The sequence below is a fragment of the Somniosus microcephalus genome, chromosome 4 (assembly GCF_052327205.1).
Source record: "Somniosus microcephalus isolate GS21.2 chromosome 4, FLI_Smic_1.0, whole genome shotgun sequence".
Lineage (NCBI taxonomy): Eukaryota > Metazoa > Chordata > Chondrichthyes > Squaliformes > Somniosidae > Somniosus > Somniosus microcephalus.
The window spans coordinates 203,967,213-203,984,522 of NC_140990.1; the positions used below are offsets into that span (position 1 = coordinate 203,967,213).

Genomic DNA, 17,310 nt, shown 5'->3' on the forward strand with positions numbered 1-17,310 from the left:
GCTAATGACTGTGTGATGCAGAACGTAGGGCAATTCTAACTGATCAGTTTTCTTGATCATTGATATCTGCATATTAGAAAAGAAAATGAAGCATGGATGAGAACGGAGAATACATGGGAAGTTCCCATTGGATACAAGTTTATGTACAAATGAACACTGACCAAATACCGCACCATTGACTGAGCCATTTGTGTAAAAAATATATCCACTGGCATCCTGTTGTGTTTTCCTTTTAGACAGCTCAGTTAAAAGATAGCGGTGTTGCATATGTGAGTGAAATGTTATTAAGGTATTATAATAAAAATGATTGTAAGACTTTGTATTCTCCAAACAGGACATGAGTAGCCACCCTGCAGAAGAGAAGTCGGTAGAAGAAATTGGCATCTAACTAGAGTTAGAAGAAGTAAATGATCAATTTGGTATCACTAATGAAAACAGGCTCATGCCGAACAGAGGAAAGATGAAACAATCACTGTGCTCAAGAATTTAGCATCGTGTAATTTTTTGGAGTTAAAAACAATTTAAATTTGCAATCAGAACAATTTTAGTTAAAAGCAACTTTTTTTCCCTTGTCTTATTTGTTGAAAATACATTTTTCTTCTCAAAATATTTGATTGTAATTCCAAATATTTTAAATATTATGGAAATCTGAGCAGTTGTAATTTCAATTTCCTTTGTTAAATTATAAACTGATATTGACAGGCAGGTTTATAGTGATGGGTATACAAAATAGGGAGATGTGTAGTAATGGGTGTGTAAGATGGGACGGTGTGTAGTAATGGGTGTGTAAGATGGGAAGGTGTGTAAAGATGGGAAGGTGTGTAAGATGGGAAGGTATGTAGTAATGGGTGTGCAAGATGGGAAGGTGTGTAGTGATGGGTGTGCAAGATGGGAAGGTGTGTAGTGATGGGTGTGTAAGATGGGAAGGTGTGTAGTAATGGGTGTGCAAGATGGGAAGGTGTGTAGTGATGGGTGTGTAAGATGGGAAGGTGTGTAGTGATGGGTGTGCAAGATGGGAAGGTGTGTAGTGATGGGTGTGTAAGATGGGAAGGTGTGTAGTGATGGGTGTGTAAGATGGGAAGGTGTGTAGTGATGGGTGTGTAAGACGGGAAGGTGTGTAGTGATGGGTGTGTAACATGAGTGGGTGTGTAAGATGGGAAGGTGTGTAGTGATGGGTGTGCAAGATGGGAAGGTGTGTAGTGATGGGTGTGTAAGATGGGAAGGTGTGTAGTAATGGGTGTGCAAGATGGGAAGGTGTGTAGTGATGGGTGTGTAAGATGGGAAGGTGTGTAGTGATGGGTGTGTAAGACGGGAAGGTGTGTAGTGATGGGTGTGTAAGATGGGAAGGTGTGTAGTGATGGGTGTGTAAGACGGGAAGGTGTGTAGTAATGGGTGTGTAAGATGGGACGGTGTGTAGAGATGGGTGTGTAACATGAGAAGTTGTGTAGTAATGGGTGTGCAAGATGGGAAGGTGTGCAAGATGGGAAGGTGTGCAAGATGGGAAGGTGCATAATAATGGGTATGTAACATGAGAAGTTGTGTAGTAATGGGTGTGTAAGATGGGAAGGTGTGTAACACGAGAAGGTGTGTAGTAATGGGTGTGTAAGATGGGAAGGCGTGTAAGATGGGAAGGTGTGTAGTAATGGGTGTGTAAGATGGAGAGGTGTGTAGCAATGGGTGTGTAAGATGGGAAGGTGTGTAAGATGAGAAGGTGTGTAAGATGAGAAGGTGTGTAATAATGGGTGTGTAACATGAGAAGTTGTGTAAGATGGGAAGGTGTGTAGTAATGGGTGTGTAAGATGGGGACGTGGATAATAATGGGTACGTAAGATGCAAATAAGCTGAAAAACAAGATGACAGTAGTTACCAGTTACCTTTTATTTTTCATATAGTGGAAGTATAGTGCTGATTTCTTCTCTGTTGACTTACTAGCTGAGGGTAGCACTTTAAACTGACAATCACCAGGCTTCTGATTTCCCTCTTTTCAGTTCAGCAAATGAAGAGCTACATTTGGGACACACAAAAGCTGGGAAGTTGTCTTCAGCAGAGGAGGAATTACATTGAATATACAGCACAGAAACAGGCCATTCAGCCCAACCAGTTGGGGGCAGAGAATCAACCTCACAACTTACCTACTTTCTGATATCCCTCAAACATGGATGGATGGCTGACAGCGAAGAGTCCAGCTAGAAAGCAGTCTTGTGATTCCTGCCATTATACTTTCTGTTTGTATTCTTCATGTCTCTTGATGTGCATTCCATTTACAATCTGTGGCCCGCTCCATCTTCTCTTCTTCCCCACCCCCAACCAATTATTTGGAAAATAAATCAGCACATTTTACTTTTGTTCCAGTGGCGTTTGAGGAAGAACAATTTTGTGAAATTTGCAGGTGCCAAGCTAGGTGGGAAAATATTTATTTTAAGCAGCAGGGATTTTTAAAAATAAAAACAGAAAATGCTGGAAATACTCAGCAGACTAGGCAGCATCTGGAGAGAGAAACAGAGTTGACGTTTCAGGTCGATGACCTTTTGCCAGAATTGTCTACAGATGCTGCCTGACCTGCTGAGTGTTTCCAGCATTTTCTGCTTTTATTTCAGATTTTCAGTATCTGCAATATTTTGCTTTTGTATTAATTTTTTAAAATGTCTATTAATGGTAAATTCAGTATTGTCCAACATAGAGAAAATTTCCTGGCCAATTCACAATAGAATATGAATATATCTGCTAACCATATAATAAGGTGTAGCAAGTTAGGAATAATAAAATTGGTGGTCCTCTTTCTGATTCTAGTTTGGTTTTATGACTGAAAGAGACGGGTCTTATCCCCAAAATATTACTTTTTCTGCCTATGCTTTGAACCTTGTGCTCCTCACACAGTCCAAAGTTTGTCACTGAATACAATGTAAACGTCCTTATTAATTGTATTCTGAAAGGATAACTTGCAGGCCTTTTATGAAATGACTAGCAGCAGTTGTATATTTGTGAATTAATATAAACAGAATATTTAGACACCTACCATTCTTCCTAATGTGCCTATAGGACTTAGTGGCACAGTGGGTTAACACACTGATCTTTTACCTCGGCATCTGGGTTGAAATCCAGTCCAGATTAAAGGGGTGAAAATCTCCCTCTAGCAGTTGTAAAGATCTAAACTGAAATATGGTTATTTGTCTGAACCTAATTCCCAGTGATTGTGCCGTTCCATAATTTGGAAATTGTCAGTCATGCTCGGACACCATATAATGGTTGGTGTGGAAAGAGAGTTGATCTTATGAGGTTGAAATTCAGGAACAGTATTGGAACAAGATACAGGGAGGCTTAATGTGCATCTGGCTATGCTACTTCTGACCTGGGAATACATGTTACTGATAGTGGATTGCCAAAATGAAATGTACTCCATTCCCCAGCACTGAGAGCCAGCAACCCAATGAATAAACAAACTCTGCAAATAAAAAGTTTTAAAAACCATATACCATCAGGAAAATAGTAATGGCCCAGAAATTCGGGTCAGAGGCTTCCCGCGGGTGCAAGCCTCCGACCTGCACTTACCTAGCGCGCTGGCCGTTGAGCTGTGGGCCCGCGTGGGATTCCGATCCTGGGCCTGCTCCAACCGCCGGTGCACAGTGCTTGCGTATCCCGGGGCGCAGTTAGTTCGATGCGTCCCCTGGGATCACGTGGGCCATGGGGAGCCAATGGTAGCAGGGAAATGCCCATTCATAAAATTGACAGGAAGAGCTGTCAAAACCATAAATACTATAAGCCCCAAAACATCACAAAAACTTCAAATAATTTTTTTTTAAATCACATTTTTAAAATAACTAAATTATATAAAATAACTATTTTAAACAATAATTTAAATTTTTGAAAAAATTTAGTACATTTTCTAACGGGGCTAAAAATAAACTTACCTTTCTTTAAAGTATTTAAAAATAATAAACCTGTGGAAAAAATGTTTTAATTTTAATTAATTCACCACTTACCTTGTTAAAAGCAGGCCTTGCACGAGCTGCCTCTCCTGCGCACGCGTTCCACCTCTGAACCCCTTCTTTCAAGGGAACGGAAGTGCCGGTTTCCCGCGCATGCGCAGTGCATGCACGAAACCGGAACTTCCATTGGGCCTACGGGTGAGTACCCCGTGCGTACTCGCTCGCGGAGACCCGAATTTCTGGGCCAGTAAGTAATGCTGAATTGTGTAAAATGTAAATTGATACAAGCTTTGTTCAAAGAATGTTGTAGTAATAAACAGCTTATTTGATTTCCATATTGCTGTTTGTGTTGTATTTCTTCACAGAATAGTAAATATAATGGATGGATGTTTCTGTAAAAAAATTTCAATGAATATCTACTTTTTTTGCTTTAATTTTACTTTATAATAAAGTTTCCTTCTTGCTGTTGTCCTTCAGATGGGATGGCCAAACAATCAGCAACTCTGATTTCTCCATTGTCACGGTTAAGTGGTACTCTATATTAATGGCTCCGATCAATGTTTTGTAGGGCCTGATGTCTGTCTCCTACTTTTCTCCCCCATACTCCAATGTGCAGTACTCTGCCACTGCCAATGTCTCCATCTTACAGCCTATTTAAAAACTTACAGGATTAGCAGGTTTGGATCAACTTGATGTTTATGCAGATATTGGGATGAGGAGTTGTGCTCCCATTTATCATGACCTGATATGAGAGATTGATAGTATTCAAAGGGTTCTGGACCACTTAATTTGATGGACGAATTAATGAAATAAAGTAGCATTTTAATTAGCAAAATTGGAATCTCTATTGTGTAGGACAGAGGCTCCCAACCTGGGAGGGGGGCCACATTGAAGTTATCGGGATGGAGGGAGTGCGAGGAGGATAGGCTGGCGTATGAGCAAAGCGCCAAAGTCCACCCACTCTGGCTCTTCCAGCAGCACGTGTCCAGTTAAGGTGGATCCCCACTGCTTCGCTTCCTTCCTTTGGGATCTGGTCAAATGGAAGGCATGCAATTTTCTGATTTTTGCACTGCTGTACTTTTATCAGGATATTCCAGTACAGGTTTTTTTGTTGAATGGAAGGTTTGGGTTCATATGTTTATATATGATTCAAGATGGGCCATATTATGCCATGGCATGCATCTCCCTGTAAAGACATATGGCTGTTCCATGTTGCAGTGGGGAAAGAGTTAAACTGACATCGCTGGCAGTTTCACTGAATAGTGTAAGGAAGACAGGGACTACCATGAAAGACCACATCCATAAAGATGCGGTCAAAGATAGCTGACCTTTGTAGAGATATAAAACAATTAAATGGAGACAGCATGTCCAGCATTTCAACTGCCTGCAAGAACTTTATTACCTAGGTTACATTCCAAGGTATCTTTTAATTAGCATTCAGCAGTTTGAGTGATTGAAGAGGCAGCTTATACATGTTTATATTAAGATTCGTAACCAATCCGTGAAGGTGCATGCAGGCCAAGATCCAATCAGGTGGTAGGAATGAATTTAACACGAGGTGGCCATGCTTATTGTAATGTATAAAAGAGTAGTGTTTTCTGTAACAATTTGGAAAGGCCTGGCTAAGACAGAGCAGACTGTTTCCCCACCGGTGCAATAAAGACAACTTGACTATTGATTTAAAACCTTGTCGAGTGTTGGTTTAAAATACTCCACAACAATTGGCGTCACGTACAGGATCCACACGGACAGGAGGCACGGGCGAGTGAAGCTGAACCAAAACCGTGAGTACTTTTAAATACTAAGTACAGTTAGGGCAAGGCAACACCGTCTCGTGTCCACCGCCCCCTTTGGAATCAACTAAAAGGTTTGAATCGATAAGTCGAGCGGTCTTGGGGTTAGGGTGAAACGCGCGGAAGTATAGGCGTGGTATGAGTTGCAAGTAGTGCGTTAACTTTGGAGTAAAAGTCCAAAGCATACCTCTGACAATTCGAGTTGCAAGTAGTGCTAAGCATACCTCTGACAACAAATTGCGAGTGCCGGCAAATGAGCCCAGCACCAAGGAGAAGTGCCGGGCTCTCGGGGAAACAGCCGGCAATGCCGCAGGGGGGTTGTTAGGAGGTCGGGGATGGAGGTGCTGGCAGGCGGCCGCCCCGCACCTCCACCTTAACTTGCGCCGCTGCCGGCACAGTAAGGCCCCGTGAACCGGGCGCGGGTAGCGAGCGGCGCAACTGCGGCGTTCGCTACCAAATATCGCGAACGGGGCGCGAATGGGGCGCTGCGCACACCGATGACGTCATCGGTGGCGGCGCAGCGCAAATGCCTAACGCCACCATTAGCGCCCCTACTGAATATCGCGGGAGACGCAGCCAGTGGCGCTACAGCCACTGACTGCCTCTTTAGGCGCTAACAGGTGGCGCTACTCACCCAATTTCTCCCCCAATGTCTATTGTGTTTGTTTTAGCTCCACCCACTCTTTTGTACAGAGAGCTAAAAGCTGTTTAACCCTTTGAAGACTTGTCTGGAATGATGGACAAGCTTGTGTTGTTTTAAGTTTGTTAATTGTTTTATAAAAGATAAGCTTCAGCCTTGAAGTCACAGTTGCCAATGTGCCTGGAAGAAAATTAATTTGAATGTTTATGTTTGTTAATGAAGCTATGGTTTCTTTCTTTTACAAGTGAAACTGGTTAGGTAAAAAAAAATTGATCTGGATTGGATTGGAGTTATGAGGTTAATTAACCTATTAAAACCAGACTTTTATTGTGGTCACGGTGAAATTCTAGTGGGTGTAAATTTGTGTAGACTGTATTGAATAAGATATTTAATGGTCTGAAACCAGACTTTAAAATATTTACAGTCTTGGATACAGTGAACGGGTTCTGGTCCATACCATTGGCAGAGGAATCACAAGGGAAATTTGCCTTTACTGTCGGGGATAGACAGTCTACATGGACCAGGGTCCCGCAGGGGTTCCACAATAGTCCAAATATATTCCACTGTGTACTGAGTCAAGCCTTAGATGAGTTAGTCCTATCAAAGTACCAGAGCGCCCTACTCCAATACGTCGATGACATAATGATTGCATGATTGCACCAGAGGATGCCAAAAGAGATATGCGAGCAGTACTAGCCACCCTCCAGACACTTAAGAAAGCTGGCTTTAAATTGAACCCCAAAAAGGCACAGGTTGGACTGTTCAAAGTGAAGTATCTAGGGCACGAAATTAGCCAGGTGTATAAGGCACTCCCGCAGGAACAAAAGGCAGCCATAAAGGACATGCCAAGGCCAGTGACCGTCTGGGGAGTGAGGAAAGTGTTGGGACTATTTAACTACTGCAGGAATTTTATATCTGACTTTGCAGGAAAAGCAGAGCCAATTCAACGGTTAGTTAAAGGGGGGAGACCCGCCACTGATAAGATAGAATGGGAATCGGAGCAGGACGAGGCTTATGCAAAATTAAAAGCAGCCCTGACGTCCGCACCTGCACTAGCTAGGATTGCCAAATATAGTCAAACCATTCCATATATACTATAGTATAGACGGGAATTTCTATAATGCTGTAGTCACCCAAGAGTATGGGGGAGATATGAGACCAATTGCCTATTACTCCACCCAACAATCCCCCGTGGCTAAAGAAATGGCGAGATGCGTGGCGGCCCTCAACTGTGCCACATGGGCGGTGCGGATATGCGAGCCCGTCACTATGTCAGGACAGCTGATATTACACACGCAACACACAGTAGTGGACCTGCTAAACACAGGCAAAATGAAGGCTGTATCAGACAGAAGGAGGGCAGCTTGGGAAGCAGTATTGATACCCAAGGACAGATCAGTCCAGGTTATAAGGGAATGCTATCAGAGGGTGAGGCACACGAGTGTCAGTTAGTAATCGAAGAAGCGGTCAGAGGAACGGTATCAGAATCGCCCCTTGAAAATCCCGAAAACTCCTTTTATGTAGACGGATCTCGCCGATATATAAATGGAGAGCCACACACGGTTGGGCAGTAGTATCCGAGAACAGAGAAACAGTTGCAAAGGGAGGGCTTGAAGGAGGAACCTCAACTCAAGTAGCAGAACTAGTGGCTCTCACGGAAGCATTGAAATTGGCAAAGGGAAAACGAGTAAACATATATACAGACAGTAGATATGCGTTTGGTTATCATATACATGATTATATGATAGCATAGAATAGGAGAGGATACGTAACCTCCGGAGGACACATACAGCATGAGGAGGTAGCAGTGATTAAAATAAAGGCACACCGTAAGATAGTGAGCGAGCAACAAAAAGAACTATGTTAGCTGATCAGGCAGCAAGAGCAGTAGCGGACACAGAGATGCCTACACCAGTAGCAGCAGGTAGAATAACAGCAGAGGAAGTGAACATTAAAAGAATCCAAGAGGAGACCGAAATGGAGGAGCAGGAGCAGTGGACAAAAGCAGGCGCAGCCAGAGGTAGAGATGGAATATGGGAAAAGGTTCATAGGGTGGTAGCCCCTTGCTGTATTCAGGAGAAATTGTTGAAAATATACCATGAGCCAGACCATGGGGGGTGGAATGGCATGATAGGTAGGCTAAGTATAGATTGGTGGTGGAGTGGAATGGGACAAGATGTGGCAAGATACTGCAGACGCTGCATCATCTGTGGACAACACAACCCAGGTAGGCCCATAAAGGTTAGAATGGCCCACCAGCCACGACCCAAAGGCCCCTGGGAAAACCTCCAGATAGACTTTACTGGACCCCTATGTAGTGTCCACATATCAATAACACACGGACTGTAGGAGAACGGTAATAACAGGTGTTTACTGAACAGAGGGTATGCTGGAACTGAAAGTACAGAAGCCTGCTACGGCTTTATATACAGGTGTGGTCACTGCCGGTACTACAGTATTAAAGCAGTTCTCTCTTAAAGGTACATACACAACAATTCCTCCCCTTTTAGATAAATAGTACATAACATTCATTTAACAATTAAATAATAACTAATTACAATTACAATTTTCTCTGTACTATATACATCAACTGAAGTAATCATTTATAAATTCAGTCTTTGAGGAGGCTTCCTGATCCTGTCTGGATAGCGCCTTTCTCGAGTATCCTGTTCTTGCAGCGGAGTCGATTCTGGCTCATTGTCATGGGTTGGTTCGTCAGCTTCCAATACCACTGATTCTGAGGTAGACGCAATCTGTACTTCGGGTTCATCACCAGGTGCGCATGCTCGTGGTATGGGTTTGACTTGTTCCTGTGACTCTAGAATCTGGTCAGCATGGCGTCTCACGATGCTCTCTCCAACGTCCACTGTGTACATTAGTGGTCCCTGCTGTGTGCATATCGTTCCTGGCTGCCATTTTTCTGTTCGGTAGTCGCGGGCCAAGACTGGTTGCCCTATCTTGAAGCTCCTGGTTGGCTTCTCATTGATGTGCTGGAATTGCTTATCCTCAACATCTCGTCTTATGTTTGGTTTGAGCAAATCCAGGCGACATCTTAACCTTCGGTTAAAGAACATTATGGCTGGAGCTTGGTTGGTGACTGCATGTGTCGCATTCCGGTAAGCAAACAAGAAATTATCCACCTTGTGTTGTAGTGGTATGTTGTCATTATACATCGCCTTTATTGCTTTTTTAAAGGTCTGAACAAACCTCTCAGCCAATCCATTTGTGGCTGGATGATATGGGGCAGATGTGTAATGTTTTACCCCATTATTCCTCAAAAACCTCCGGAAATCCTCGGACACAAACTGTGGTCCATTGTCGGAGCAAATCTGTTCTGGCAAGCCATTCCTGGCGAAGATGGTCCGTAGGACTGCAATAGTTTTCTCCATGGTGGTGGTGGACATTTTGATGACCTCTGGCCATTTCGAATGTGCATCCATGGTGATTAGGAACATTGAGTCCATAAATGGAGCAGCAAAATCAATGTGTACCCATTGCCATGGAGATGAGGGCCACTCCCATGGGTGTAGCGGGGCCTGTGGTGGAGCGTTTTGGACTTTCTGGCATCCTGTGCATCTCTTGGTCATATCCTCGATTTCTTTATCGATTCCCGGCCACCACACAAACGCCCTGGCTAGGCTCTTCATTTTTACCCCTCCCAGATGACGCTCATGAAGCTCATTGAGCAGTCTATCTCTCAATTTGGGTGGAATTACCACTCGGGATCCACACATCAAGGTCCCCCGGCACACTGACAGCTGTTCTCTCCTTGGCGAGAATGCTGGCAACAGTGAGTCGCCATGTGCTGGCCATCCCTTCACCGTCAAATCATAGACCCGAGAGAGTGTCGGGTCATTCCGGGTTTCCTTCTCTATACTTGAGTTTGTAACAGGTAGATATTCGACTATGGTCGAATGGAATATCTCAACAGGGTCCACTGCAGGTGCTTCCTCCACCGTAGTCAACGGCAGGCGCGACAGCCCATCAGCGTTTCCATGCTGTTTCGTACCCTTGTACTCTATGTCGTATTGATGTGCCCCTAGAAAAAGGGACCATCTTTGCAGCCGTTGCGCCGTCATTACCGGAACGCCCTTCTTTGGGTTAAAAATGGAGACAAGAGGCTGGTGATCAGTCAGTAGGGTGAGTTTCTGCCTGTGCAGATAGTGATTGAACTTCTTCACCCCCCACACCAGGCTGAGGGCCTCCCTGTCAATCTGGGCGTAGTTACGCTCGGCTGAGGTTAACGAGCGCGACGCAAAGGCTATTGGCCTCTCTGAACCGTCAAGGAATTTGTGTGACAGCACCGCTCCAATGCCGTAGGGAGACGCATCACATGCCAACCGAATCGGTAGTGTTGGATTGTAGTGGGCCAATACTTCTTTTGAAGTGATTAGGCATTTACATTTCTGAAAGGCACGCTTACACTCATCACTCCATTTCCATGCTACTCCAGTTTGCAGCAGGGCATTCAGTGGGTGCAGAATTGTAGATAAATTTGGCAAGAACTTATGGTAGTAGTTCACCAACCCGAGGAACGACCTCAGTTGCAACACATTTTCCGGTGCTGGAGCATTGACTACTGCCTCAATCTTGTCTGGGGACTTATGTAACCCCTCTTCATCAATCATGTGGCCACAATACGAGATTTGTTTCCTGAAAAACTCGCATTTGGGGCGGTTGGCTCGTAGTCCATATTCTTGTAATCTAGTGAGCACCTGCTCCAGGTTGGCAAGGTGTTCACTGTCATTTTCGCCCGTAACCAGGATGTCGTCCAAATAACACTGGGTCCCCGGGATCCCTTGCAGGACTTGTTCCATCGCCCTCTGCCAAATAGCTGGAGCTGATGCTACCCCGAATACCAGTCGGTTGTACTGGTAAAGACCTTTGTGAGTGTTTATCGTGAGGTATTTTCTAGATGCTTCTTCTACCTCCATTTGTAGATACGCTTGGGCCAGATCAATCTTCGTAAAGCGTTTCCCTCCAGATAGTGAGGTGAAAATATCTTCTATCCGCGGAAGTGGATATTGTACTGTGTGCAGGACTGGGTTCACACTTACCTTAAAGTCCCCACAGATGCGAACCTTCTTCGGCTCCCCAGGCGTGCTGCTCAATGATTTCTTCATTACAGGAATGATGGGTGTGGCCCACTCGCTCCAGTCCACCTTGGACAGCACACCTGAACGCTCCAGACTCACCAGCTCTGCTTCGACGGCTGGGCGGATCGCGTACGGTACCGGTCTGGCCTTAAAAAATTTGGGGATTGCGTTATCTTCAATTTTTATCATTGCCGTTACTCCTTTTAGAGTCCCAAGTCCTTGCTGGAACACCTCTTTCGCGTCAGTTAGAATTTTTGACTGTCGTCCAGGTGTGACGTCGTGATCCTTTTTGTCAGCCACAGTTAGCGCCTGAATGGAATGCCAATCCAATTGTATTTTTCGGATCCATTCACATCCCAATAATGGTGGTCCTCCATCTTGTAGTATATATAGATACAGTTTCTGTGTTTCCTTGCCGTTGTATTTAACGGGCACCCTTACTTTTCCTCTGGGGTAGACTTTTTGCCCCGTATATGTCTTCAATACAATGGACGTGTCCTTCAAGGGTATGTGTGAGAATAGCCGCTCATAGTCTCACCGATTCATGACTGTTAGGGCTGATCCTGTGTCCAATTCCATCTTTACTTGGGACCCTGCTATCATGAGGGTGACCCAAATGGTTCGGTGATCCTCCTTTGCGATCACGTTGTGTAACTTTAGACAACTTAGTCTCCTGCTCCCGGAGTCATTATCACTCTCCTGATCTTCTGAACTACTGTCTGTCTTTTTTACTTTCTTGTATTTTTCCTTAGTAGTTCTTTTAGTGTTGGTTTTCTTTCCCGACCTGCAGACTCGTGCTTTGTGTCCCACTTTTCCACATTGCCTGCATACTTTGTCCTTAAACCAGCAGTCCTTCTGGTCATGGGTTGTTCTGCTGCAGCGATAGCACTTTTCTGCTCCATGTGCCATTTTGTTGGTGCTATATTCTTGCGGTTTCTGTTGTATTTCCGCAGCTCCCCGTGCTGCTGCTTCGTAGGATACTGCCACGCTGAAAGCCTTTTCTAGCGTAAGGTCCTTTTCCGAAAGTAGTCATTTCTGGATTCCTTCACTCTGGAGCCCGCAGACAAACTTATCCCTTAAGGTATCTGCCAGTCCTGCTCCGAACTGGCAGTGCTTCGATAACTTGCGTAGTTCCGTAAGATAGTCAGCATTACTCTCATCTTTGTGCTGGTTTCTTTTATGGAACTTGAATCTTTCTGCTATCAGCAGCGGGGTAGGGTTTAGATGTTCCTGTAAGATATTGACAATCTCTTCAAAGCTTTACTCCATTGGTTTAGCTGGGGTAATTAAATTCCGCAATAGGCCGTACATTCTCGCGCCCATCAAATTTAATAATACCGACGCCTTCTTTTCATCGGCCACCCCATTTGCCTTGCAGTACACTTCAATTCTTTCCACATACGTGGTCCAGTCTTCTATTTCGTTGTCGAAAGCAGTGATACTGCCACTCTTCGGCATCTTGGGTGGTTTAAAATGGCACCTCCCGCGCTTTTCCTTCTTCCCCAATGGATTAAAATGGCGCCTCCCGCGCTTTTCCTTCTTCCCCTTGCTGCCAATTCTGCTCCTAGCATTCTAAATAGTAATGGCGGCGCCCCGCGGCTTCGGCGCGTCTCTCTTTTGTTAGTTAAATTCCTTAGTTTTATTCTTCGACGCTGTCCACTGCGCATCTCTTTTCCTTCCCCTCTTTTTATTTTCTCTAACGCTGCCCGGCTCTTGAGCACCGACCGCGCCCTGTGTGCTCCACCCTCTCTCTTTTCCTTCCCGACGACGCTGCACGGCCCCCTTGCAGTGCCGCTCGATCGAGCTCAAGCCCGCCGCAGTCCGGAAGGGTCAGCGCACTATCTGCTACCAGCACGATTTGCTGGAACACCTTGACTGGGGAGCCAAGCCCAGCTCTCCACAGCTTCCCCTGTGATTCACTGAACTCCCATGGATCACTGGGCGGTTGCCCACGGTCGACACCTGTTGCTCTGGCTTCGACCTCCAAGAAGCTTCTTTTCAGGGATGGATCCCCGTGAGGTGATGCAGTACTGCAGGTGAGTTCGAACCTGCTCGTCGCCACTGTAGTGTCCGCGTATCAATAACACACGGACTGCAGGAGAATGGTAATAACAGGTGTTTACTGCACAGAGGGTATGCTGGAACTGAAAGTACAGAAGCCTGCTACGGCTTTATATACAGGTGTGGTCACTGCCGGTACTACAGTATAAAAGCAGTTCTCTCTTAAAGGTACATACACAACACCCTACCTAACAGTAGAGGGAAGAAATACTGTTTAGTGATTATCAACCAGTTTACAAGGTGGGTGGAAGCATTCCCTACCAGAGACTGTAGTGCTCAGACTGTGGCCCGAATATTTGCATACGACGTGATACCGAGATGGGGGGTCCCGTTGCAAATAGATTCAGATCAAGGTACCCACTTTACAGGAAAGGTAATGAAAGAAGCTTGTAAGTTACTGGGAGTAAGACAGAAGTTCCAAATCCCCTATCATCTGCAAAGCTCAGGCATGGTAGAGCGAATGAACAGAACCCTGAAAACCGCCTTAAGCAAGGCCATTAGGAAATACGTACAAACATTGGATAATCAATTGAAGGAGCTCAAACAAGAAATTAAAGAACAAGAAGACATCAGAGATAAAAATACACAAAAGCAGGGGGCCTTGGAGCCCCTACCCAAGGTGGGTGAGCAGGTATTTGTTAAAATATTGCCAGAGAGATCCGGATTCTCACCTAGATGGACTGGGCCATTTGAGGTTATCATGACCAGCGATACATGTGCATGTATAGATATGAGGGGAAAGGGTAGATGGAAACATTGGACCCAATTAAAAAGATAAAGCAATAACCCATCTGATCTTAAATCCCACAGGAACAATGGAATAAACACCGGAGATAAACTACCCTCTGGTGACGACCAGGCTTCTACTTAATTTACAGGGAAACTTCACCATGAAGATGGGATTACTGCTGGGAATTGCATGCATCACGAAATAAGCGAAGGGACATCCCACATTACACGACAAGTACATGATGAAGAAGCACCATGTCCCAATACACAGAAAGAAGAGACAAGTGAATCGAGGATGCTACAATGTCCAGATATGAAACCTGGACCTATGAATGGACTAGTATTATTTACCGAGGGAGAATAATTGTATGACAATGTGAGATACGAAATTGCACCGGCGCTAATGAACTTAACTATGATACAATGGCCAGGATATTGTGAAAGGTTTACTAAAACTAGAGAATTGTATGCATATATGATAAAGAATGTAATTAACCAAGCTGCTGATGCGACAGGGGCTACTAATTTTAGGGAACATGCTGCATTCCACCAAAGGATTAAGAGAAGCTTAGGAACCGATATACTCACGGGAATAAACACGGGGACATCATTCATTAATGCCCTAGATATACAAGGATGCCGAAGTAGTGTGGAACGACTACAGAGGGTAATACAACAGATTTTAGAGAAGGAAACTGGTTTGGTTCGACAAGGATCAGAGTTGGGAGGACATATGATAAGGAAATTACTCGAGGGAATCAAGTTTATAGAGGACCACGCTAGCATTATCAACAAACTAAACCATAGAGATGAGGAACAGGCAAAAGACAGGATAGGGCGAGGTGTGTGTCATGCCTATGGCCAATGGATTACCAGACAGTTAAAACATAATCTGCACAGATACAGCAAGGCGAGGTACCAGACTGGATTAACAGCACACAGCTCCATGGCATAAGCCAGAATCCGGGCCCTCTGAGTGCTTGCATCCTCAAAGGGATGACCAGAGTATATCCGGTGATACAAAAATGTAAAGCAGAAGTGACAGCAATGATAGGCATGGTACTTCTGATACCAGTGGTGGGACTAGACATGACTCCATACCCAAACATAGGCATAGTGAGGGGTGAGACATACCTCCAATACTACCCAATTGTTACCTATGTCATCAGAAAGAATGGTACTATGAGAGGAGTCTCCCTAAACAGATGCCATGGGAAAGGCACACTTACGATATACCCACATCCGGTAGGAGAAGGCCCTAAGGATGAGTGTGGCTATAATAAGACAGAGGGGTGTGTGTTGGAATTATCACATGTTGATCACCATCACACCTGCTCGGGATATAGAGGCGAAGGGGAGTATTGTATAGCCACCACAGAGACTGAGTACCAATATAGTAACCTTGTATGTGCAATCACAATGCCTAACTTCTGCTTTACGCCAAAGATCCCTGTGACAATTGGACACACCAGATTGGTGTATGTACATTCAAGGGAGGAGATAAAACTAAATGTGCCAGATTGTCTAAAGGACGAGTTGGTCAATTATGAAGATCCGGTAGGGGCCCCAATACCCTGCCTGCAAGAGGATCTGCAAGAAATGAAAGAGGATTTAAGTAAGATGGTGAAACAATACATAGTGTTGCAAAGGAATCTTGGGGAATTAGAAAGGGACATAGAGGTAGAGCTACAGGAAGTCCCATGGTATGAGAAGCTGTGGGATTGGGGAATGAATGTCAACATACACCCATGGATCTGCATCATTTCTCATATATATTAGTGATAGTACAGTTAGTCATGGCTATAGGATGGGGAATAGCAGCATGCACCGCTTGTAAAAAGAACCGGACCAAACAAAGAGCTAAAGCGAGTCGGAAAAAGCTGGAAAATACAAGTTTGCTCTATACATGATGGATATGCAGGGCCTTCCAAACCAGCGACTGATCACCGCATGGGGGAGGAGGCACAGCGATGCTTATACATGTGGTTTAACTTGGGCAAGGGCCAAGTACCAAAAGGGGGGATTGCAGTGGGGAAAGAGTTAAACTGACATCGCTGGCAGTTTCACTGAATAGTGTAAGGAAGACGGGGACTACCATGAAAGACCACATCCATAAAGATGCGGTCAAAGATAGCTGACCTTTGGAGAGATATAAAACAATTACATGGAGACAGCATGTCCAGCATTTCAACTGCCTATAAGAACTTTATTACCTAGGTTACATTCCAAGGTATCTTTTAATTAGCATTCAACAGTTTGAGTGATTGATTGAAAAGGCAGCTTATACATGTTTATATTAAGATTCGTAACCAATCCGTGAAGGTGCATGCAGGCCAAGATCCAATCAGGTGGCAGGAATGAATTTAACATAAGGTGGCCATGCTTATTGTAATGTATAAAAATGTAGTGTTTTCTGTAACAATTTGGAAAGGTCTGGCTAAGACAGAGCAGACTCCCCACCAATGCAATAAAGATGACTTGACTATCGATCTAAAACCTTGTGTCGAGTGTTGGTTTAAAATACTCCACAACACATGTTATTCCATAAGGTTATGTGGCTCTTTACTGAATGACCTAATTGGACATTACATTGATACACTGGAGTTAAAAAGGATCCTGTAAGAAGTATGCACTAAACTCACATCAGTATGAAGCAGGGCGTAACGAGACTCCCACCACTGTATTTGTCTTTACCATAGCTCCATATTCTTGATTTTTATTGTGACTATAAAGTAAGTTTTTCTAACGATTTGAATTATTTATTCATTATTATAACATAATTATTGCGATCCCTGCAAACAGTTAACATTTTTTTCTTGGTATCTTGTGCATCAATAGAAGTTATTTGATTGAATAAGCTGTGTCAGCCATGGCTCAGTTGGTAGCACTCTTGAATTAAGTATCACTGTGTGTTCCCTGGCTGCAGTTCGGATCCATCATTGACCCACAAGAAGTGAAAGTGACTAATGTGCAGCTGGAGTTCCGGCTCGCGTTCTTTTTCTGTGCGTCCAGCGGGCTGGATAGAATGACTTGGTGGACCGGATGTGCCCAGCGGGCCATACTTT

The 17,310-nt window shown here is 44.4% G+C and overlaps 1 protein-coding gene and 1 long non-coding RNA gene across 19 annotated transcripts in view; both read left to right on the forward strand.

Annotated features, from left to right (window-relative positions):
• The window catches only part of c9h2orf80 (chromosome 9 C2orf80 homolog), a 30,136-nt gene extending 25,875 nt beyond the window's left edge, over positions 1-4,261 (forward strand). For 10 of the 18 annotated variants that reach the window (XM_085985722.1, XM_085985726.1, XM_085985732.1 and 7 more), the window contains one exon: positions 1,989-4,261. In XM_085985722.1, the coding sequence (XP_085841848.1) occupies positions 1,989-2,143 (155 nt within the window). In that variant the 3' untranslated portion in view covers positions 2,144-4,261. Of the gene's footprint in view, positions 1-334; positions 404-1,988 lie in introns of those variants that run through there. The other 8 variants (XM_085985724.1, XM_085985733.1, XR_015078132.1 and 5 more) reach the window with 5 other exon arrangements.
• Positions 4,262-4,371: 110 nt separating this feature from the next.
• On the forward strand, positions 4,372-16,741 carry LOC147120147 (uncharacterized). Its single transcript, XR_015078136.1, has 2 exons — positions 4,372-5,710; positions 14,327-16,741. It is a non-coding gene; the product is annotated as an uncharacterized LOC147120147 (long non-coding RNA).
• The last annotated feature ends 569 nt before the right edge of the window (positions 16,742-17,310 follow it).